Source organism: Spodoptera frugiperda, chromosome 5 (assembly GCF_023101765.2).
Source record: "Spodoptera frugiperda isolate SF20-4 chromosome 5, AGI-APGP_CSIRO_Sfru_2.0, whole genome shotgun sequence".
Classification (NCBI taxonomy): Eukaryota; Metazoa; Arthropoda; class Insecta; order Lepidoptera; family Noctuidae; genus Spodoptera; species Spodoptera frugiperda.
This window is the reverse complement of record NC_064216.1, coordinates 1,928,190-1,935,174: the sequence shown is the minus strand read 5'-3', so window position 1 is coordinate 1,935,174 and position 6,985 is coordinate 1,928,190. Positions and strand designations below refer to the sequence as shown.

The following is a 6,985-nucleotide window of genomic DNA, read 5'->3' as shown; positions in this document are numbered from 1 at the left end:
TTCCATTACAAAAATAAACAATATTTGTTTTTTCGTTTTAGTATACAATACTGCGTGGAACGGAAAGTTTTATTACCCGTTCCAATACACGCTATAGAATTTCGATGTTGAACCCACGATAGATGCGTATTGTCATAGATATTATTCTAAAGAAGTAAATCGAAAGCGTAAAAAGAAACGGTTGAAACATTGATTTGATGACGGACGAGAAATCGTCTGCTTAATTTGTGAAAGATTATTTTATAGAAACATTTGTTTAAGTAACCGAAAATGCCGGACCATTTAGGAGATGATATGCGTAAACTCAAGGATGCGCCAGAAGAACCAGAAAAAGAGATCAAATGTAAGTAATAATCCTTTGTGTTAACTGTACTCATTTCATGAGTTTGTTGTATTTTGACTAAAAAAAACTACATACACCATACATTATTTGTTGCAGCGCTTGACGAAGGAGATATAGCACTTCTAAAATCATATGTAAGTAGATTTAACAGTATTTATGAAAGTAAAAAAGGATGTTGATGACTGGCATTTTTTTGATAACTTTTTTTCGTATTGTAGGGCCAGGGACAATATACCAAAATCATCAAGGAGGTCGAAGAAGGTATACAGACTGTGATGAAGAGGGTGAATGAACTGACTGGAATTAAGGAATCTGACACTGGTTTAGCCCCTCCAGCCCTTTGGGATCTTGCAGCGGACAAGCAAACACTTCAGAATGAACAACCCTTACAGGTACAGTACCAGTACAACATGATAATGGAATATTAACGATATACTCTTTAATATAAAAGTTTAACGAGATTAATATTGTTTGTTATGCTTCGAAATAGTGAAGATCTAAGTAATTAGACTATGTAGACAAAGGTATGAATGAACTCTCATTTTAACTAAATAACTTTTTCATTCTCAATTAACTTTATTGCTATTGTTTGGAGTCTTAACCAGCTTTTTCACACTATCACTAATATTATAAATGTGTAAGTTTATTTGTCAATTAGTTACGCTGAAACTACTGAATGGTGTAGGACATGCTATCCCATGAAATTCGATAGTGACAGATGCTGGTATGAAGCTGACATGAGTGGTAGGATTTTCATAACCTCACAAGCAGTCTTAAAGATAACCTTTGATTTCCAACACAGGTAGCAAGATGCACAAAAATCATCAATGCGGACTCAAATGATCCAAAGTACATAATCAATGTGAAGCAGTTTGCCAAGTTCGTTGTGGATCTCGCAGACTCTGTGGCTCCTACTGATATCGAGGAAGGCATGAGGGTTGGGTGAGTTTAAATATTTTTATAATATCAGAGATCGGCAAAATATTTTGTATACCTTTGTCTCAATTTCTTTTTCTTCAATGAATTTTTTTAAATCAATGATTTTTTTTTGTTAATTTTGCCAAGTGAACTTTATGCCTCGCTGATTTATATGAGTTGCTAATGCTTTCTAGTACACTTGCCAATTGCCATTATTAGATAGAAAGCTTTTTCTATACTTTTTTTTTATAAAATATAATGAAGATATTTGTGGAACCTACTACAATGAAGGAAAATTTGTTTCTACTTCTTAACATCTTTTCTGTTATGTTACTTGAGTTGAGACATCAACAACAATTTAAAATGTAGATTACAAATAAGATTATTTTTCTTGTAAAAAAATTATTTCTCACAATCATTCATTCAATATAAAGTATAACAGTATTAATTCACTTTTTAAAATATGCTACTATAGAAAAAATAGTAAGGTCCATAAATAATTTCACTAGTCTACAATTTTATGAAAGGAGGGCAATTCATTGGTAGTTGTTATAAACATTGACAGCTCATATAAACCACTCCGAGAGCATACTATGGTACATTGTCAAAGTCTTATATGATCAAGCTTCATATCAGATTATTTCCTTGAATCACATTTTTATTATGTAGATGTAGATAGAAGTAGTCATATTTTATGATCACATAGATTTTTGTATTTATTTTATGTTAAATTATGTCTAATAATGTTTAAATTACATCATTAGTGTGAAAATATTGAAGCAGGTAATATAAAATTTTCGAAAAATGTTTTTTATCACTAAATCTGAAAAAAAAAGACCTAAACCTTTAAAAGAACCTACAATATTACTAAGTATAATGGCAATCTTTATAATTAAGATAGGCATTCAAAGCTTTAAGTAACCAAATAACATATTCTTAATTCCTACCAGTGTGGACCGCAACAAGTATCAGATTCATATTCCGTTGCCACCGAAGATCGACCCAACGGTAACGATGATGCAGGTTGAAGAGAAGCCCGATGTGACCTACAGCGATGTGGGAGGCTGCAAGGAACAGATTGAGAAGCTCAGGGAAGTTGTGGAGACTCCATTGTTGCATGTAAGTTCATATTTAAGATATTGTTTCAAATACAGGCATTGTTTGCCTAAATGGAGGTTCCTAACATGAAACCATGTAATGTTTTTTTTTTGGAATGATAAACTATTTGTATTTGTTTTAGGTGTAAAGATCTAACGTGAGACATACTAAATTACCTAAAAATCACAGTTTACTCTCATCATTCTATTATGTCTAGAGAAAAAACTCTAACTCGAAACTAGTCGAGCTTATTTCTCCAGATATTTTCAACATGAGAAAACAGTGATTTTCAGTTTGTGTAAATGCAAAACTATTGCTTTAGGTGTACATTTAAGGAATAAAACAAGTTTACTCCTTGATATTTTCTTAAATGTATGTTTTATACAGAAAATCTTAATGATTTATTTGTACTTTACAGCCTGAGAAGTTCGTGAAGCTGGGTATTGAGCCTCCTAAGGGTGTGTTGTTGTTCGGCCCCCCCGGTACCGGCAAGACGTTGTGCGCGAGAGCAGTCGCCAACAGAACTGATGCTTGCTTCATCAGAGTTATTGGTGAGTAAAAATTGACCACATTTTGTCGATCTGTCCATAACTTTATTTGAGAGAAAATAAATAAGGCGTTTATTTAAAGACTTGGATTGCATAAACCATTCAATTAACCAAATGTTTCTAAAGAGACTAGGTACCCTGAAAGTAGTAAATAGGACTTATGTTTGAAACCATGGGTTTTTAGGGAACAGCGAGTAAAGTTCCCTAAGAAAAGGAGGATCCTCCGACCAGGCGAGGTGATCATGCCTGGCGGGCTTTCTGCCCTACTATTGTACGTTGGGATTTTCTATCCGTGTTAATTCGCATGCAAACTTCATATGTGCGATGCAGGATATTTGTGACGTCATCCATTGATTTGCTCGTCGATAGTCTATGTGCGACTTCTGTCATCTGTCACTTGTCAATGTGTCGCCACATCACTCCCCCCCAAGACCGGAGGTCGATCCTGTTGAGACGGCTGTCGATGCTTGAGATGAGCGGTGCCAGAGCCAGTGAAGAATGTCCCTAGTTCCAGTGAGTCGGAACTGTGCCGCTGAATGCCCAGTGAGTCGGGTGAGCGGTGCAGGGTGATACTCCAGTGAGTCGGAGTAGTGAGGCTCGCAGTGTCCCACGGTGAGTCGGGGAATTGATGCTGCGAGGGTAGGTGCGTAGTGGCTGGCGTCTGCGTTGACGGGAGAAAGACGTCCTCAGACCGTGTGCAGAGTGCTGTGCCTAGACGCTGATGAGGCCGTAGGGAAGAACCAGGCTGCATATCTTCGATGTAGCGTGTGGTGGTCCCTGATGAGGCCGAGGATGCTGGTTGGCTGCGACTTGATTACCGCTCAGCGGAGAAGTGATGGGTGAGGGAGATGGCGATGAGGATGACGGTGCTGATCTGCTCCGTGAAGGTTGGTTTCAATCACGTCGGGGTCACCACTTTAGGGAACAGAGAGTAAAGTTCCCTAAGAAAATGGAGGATCCTCCGACCAGGCGAGGTGATCATGCCTGGCGGGCTTTCTGCCCAACTGTTGTACGTTGGGATTTTCTATCCGTGTTAATTCGCATGCAAACTTCATATGTGCGATGCAGGATATTTGTGACGTCATCCATTGATTTGCTCGTCGATAGTCTATGTGCGACTTCTGTCATCTGTCACTTGTCAATGTGTCGCCACAGGTTTTCAGAAAATATGACATGACATTTATAACGATGACAGATGTCAAAAGTACCTAGATCGCGCAAGCAAAGTTTTCATTACACGATACACTCATTGCTATATTCAAGTCTTATTATAAAGTCAACTTCACTATTGGCGCGCACGATTGACTTCCGCGTAAAGTGTCATGGGTTCGATTCCCGCATGGAACAATTATTTATGTGATTCATGATAGACATTTTAATATTTTCTTAATGATTTGGGGAGTTAAGAAAGAAATTTGTCCATAAGCTTAGACAAATTTCTGATACGCCTCCCCTAAATTGATATTTGCGATGAACAACTTTGTCGAATTAAGTTTATTGACAGAGCTACATGTTGCAATACATTTAAATATCACCATAATTTTATTTGTTATAATTATCATAATATTTATAAATACTAGAAAACAATTACTTTTGATTCTCATTCTGGTTATGACCTGGGTCCTGACCTATCTATTCTATTAATATACACACACAACGTCACGCCTTTCACCCCCGAAGAGGTAGGCAGAGGTGCACATTACGGCACGTAATGCCGCTATACAATGCACACCCACTTTTCATCATTTGTGTTATAAGTCCCATGTAATAGGGGGTGAGCCATAAATATAAACTTATTAAATAATATGATTTTGTTTGCTTTCTCTCATATTAGATGACACTATGCGATCTTTACCAAGAATTTCTCCTAAAATTACGCTATCTGTCCAGGTTCGGAGTTGGTACAGAAGTACGTGGGAGAGGGGGCTCGTATGGTGCGCGAGTTGTTTGAGATGGCTCGTAGCAAGAAGGCCTGTCTTATATTCTTTGATGAAATTGATGCCATCGGTGGTGCTAGGTAAGATTATCTCAAGTTTTGAGAAATAATTCAATAATAAAAATAATTATTTAAAAAAAATATTATATCAAGTTTTATACCTCACCATTTTCTATTTAGATAACTAATATGAGAAGTACACAGATTTTTGTTGTTTCTTTGATCTCATAAAGTATCAAAGTCATTGTCAAAATCAAAGCATTTATTTTAATTAAATTTCAAGATACTTAATCAGCCACTTTTTCAACGTCAAAATTTAATTGTCCGTCAGTCTGTATATCAGTAAAGCTAGGTGTTCGTTCCAAAGTGGATTTAATAAAATAATAATCTAGAAAATAGCAATTTTACTCGTCAATATTTAACTCTGCCCTTCAGATTTAAGGTAATTTTTTTATGTATAGTTCATGTGTGAAAAATTTTAATTGTAAAAACATTATGTTCTTAGGTTCGACGACGGCGCTGGTGGCGACAATGAGGTCCAGAGAACTATGTTGGAACTCATCAACCAGCTCGACGGTTTCGACCCTCGTGGTAACATCAAGGTATGAATGGAAAGCAATTTGTTCAAAGAAGTTTCTAGATTTTATTCAGTTATGTCGAAAAGGATGACTCAGTCAAAACTTAAAACTATAAACTATAAACTTACTAACTTACTTTTTACTTATAAATCTATACGAAATTATTGACGAACTAGGCCCATATAAAAACAATAAAGTGTTATTGTGTGTTTAGTAATACTATACTAAAACATATAAAATGCTATAAATACATAATAAAATTATGCACGTAATTATTAAGGTCACATGATGTGATGCTGCTAAAAGAACCATATTCCTTCTTTTCTCAGGTATTGATGGCCACGAACAGACCAGATACCCTCGACCCTGCCCTCATGCGTCCAGGTCGTCTGGATCGTAAGGTGGAGTTCGGTCTGCCAGACCTGGAGGGCAGAGCTCACATCTTTAGGATCCACGCCAGGTCTATGAGCGTAGAGAGAGACATCAGATTCGATCTGCTGGCTCGATTGTGTCCTAATTCTACTGGTGCTGAAATTAGGTATGTTTTAATTGTTCTATTTGATTTTATATGATTGCCTTAATGGTTGGGTGGATGCGCAGGGACTTGATTCCTAGGTTGGGCAAAGTGCAATATTAGTGAGGTTTTTTCGGCTTTTCGATAATTTTCTCAGTAATACATACACGGAATTAAGCCTGGTATATGGCAAAAGCCTCACTCCCTATTACATGGGATGGGACTTATCACATAACTGGTGAAAAATAGATTTATACGGGAAAAGTGTCAGGACATTAAACAGCAAAAGTAAAAGTGAATTTTGTTTTAATAATTGTTTATATATCATGTTTGAAATTTAAGGAGGTTAATACTAACGGCATTTTCTACCAGTCATCCTTACGCTAGTGCAGAAAAGTACATGGAATATATCTAATAATCTACTTATAATTGAATTTGTTTCCCAGGTCGGTATGCACTGAAGCGGGTATGTTCGCGATCCGCGCCCGCCGCAAGGTCGCCACCGAGAAGGACTTCTTGGAGGCAGTCAACAAAGTCATCAAGTCATACGCCAAGTTCTCGGCGACACCACGCTACATGACTTACAACTAAATCAATGCCTTATACATTAGTATTTGAGTGCATTTTCCATTGTAACAATCACTGGTTCTTCCGCCATTTTGATTTTCCAATGGAATGCATTTGAATTGTAATTGTAACGGATTTTCATTGTGCACACAATTTGGTTAGGTACAAATTTGTGAACAATGTGTTTCTGTAACTTACTTAGATATTGTATTTGAATAATTTCTAATAAAATTTATTGTAACATTTTGTTTGTTTTTTTTTTATTCAAAAACTATTTTTCTTAACCTTAACATAATTCCAATTTAAACATAGATTGTGGCGTTCCAATAACTATACTTTAGAAGTGATAAACAAAAATATACGTATATATTTAGAGTATACGCTATTGTGTACCATTTTAACTTTAAAACAAGATTTAACATTAACAAAATAACATTGTCACAATCTGCGTCTAAATTTCATTTGCTATATTTTTGCGGGTAT

At 36.2% G+C, this 6,985-nt stretch overlaps 1 protein-coding gene and 1 long non-coding RNA gene across 2 annotated transcripts; both read left to right on the top strand.

Moving 5' to 3' along the window:
* The first annotated feature begins 114 nt into the window (after positions 1–114).
* On the top strand, positions 115–6,748 carry LOC118271650 (26S proteasome regulatory subunit 7). Its single transcript, XM_035587768.2, has 10 exons — positions 115–343; positions 440–477; positions 562–735; positions 1,146–1,285; positions 2,212–2,380; positions 2,778–2,910; positions 4,798–4,924; positions 5,349–5,445; positions 5,751–5,959; positions 6,382–6,748. The coding sequence occupies exons 1-10, from the start codon at positions 271–273 to the stop codon at positions 6,524–6,526; spliced, it is 1,305 nt and encodes a 434-aa protein (XP_035443661.1). The 5' UTR covers positions 115–270; the 3' UTR covers positions 6,527–6,748.
* Positions 3,086–4,436, top strand: LOC126910704 (uncharacterized). Its single transcript, XR_007705332.1, has 2 exons — positions 3,086–3,143; positions 3,882–4,436. It is a non-coding gene; the product is annotated as an uncharacterized LOC126910704 (long non-coding RNA).
* Positions 6,749–6,985: the final 237 nt, after the last annotated feature.

Excerpts from the sequence above, each read along its gene's own strand:
- LOC118271650 (XM_035587768.2), top strand. The coding sequence starts at position 271 with ATGCCGGACCATTTAGGAGATGATATGCGTAAACTCAAGGATGCGCCA. Across the intron at positions 1,286-2,211 it reads GAGGAAGGCATGAGGGTTGG|TGTGGACCGCAACAAGTATC; the intron begins GTGAGTTTAAAT and ends AATTCCTACCAG. Across the intron at positions 2,911-4,797 it reads TTGCTTCATCAGAGTTATTG|GTTCGGAGTTGGTACAGAAG; the intron begins GTGAGTAAAAAT and ends CTATCTGTCCAG.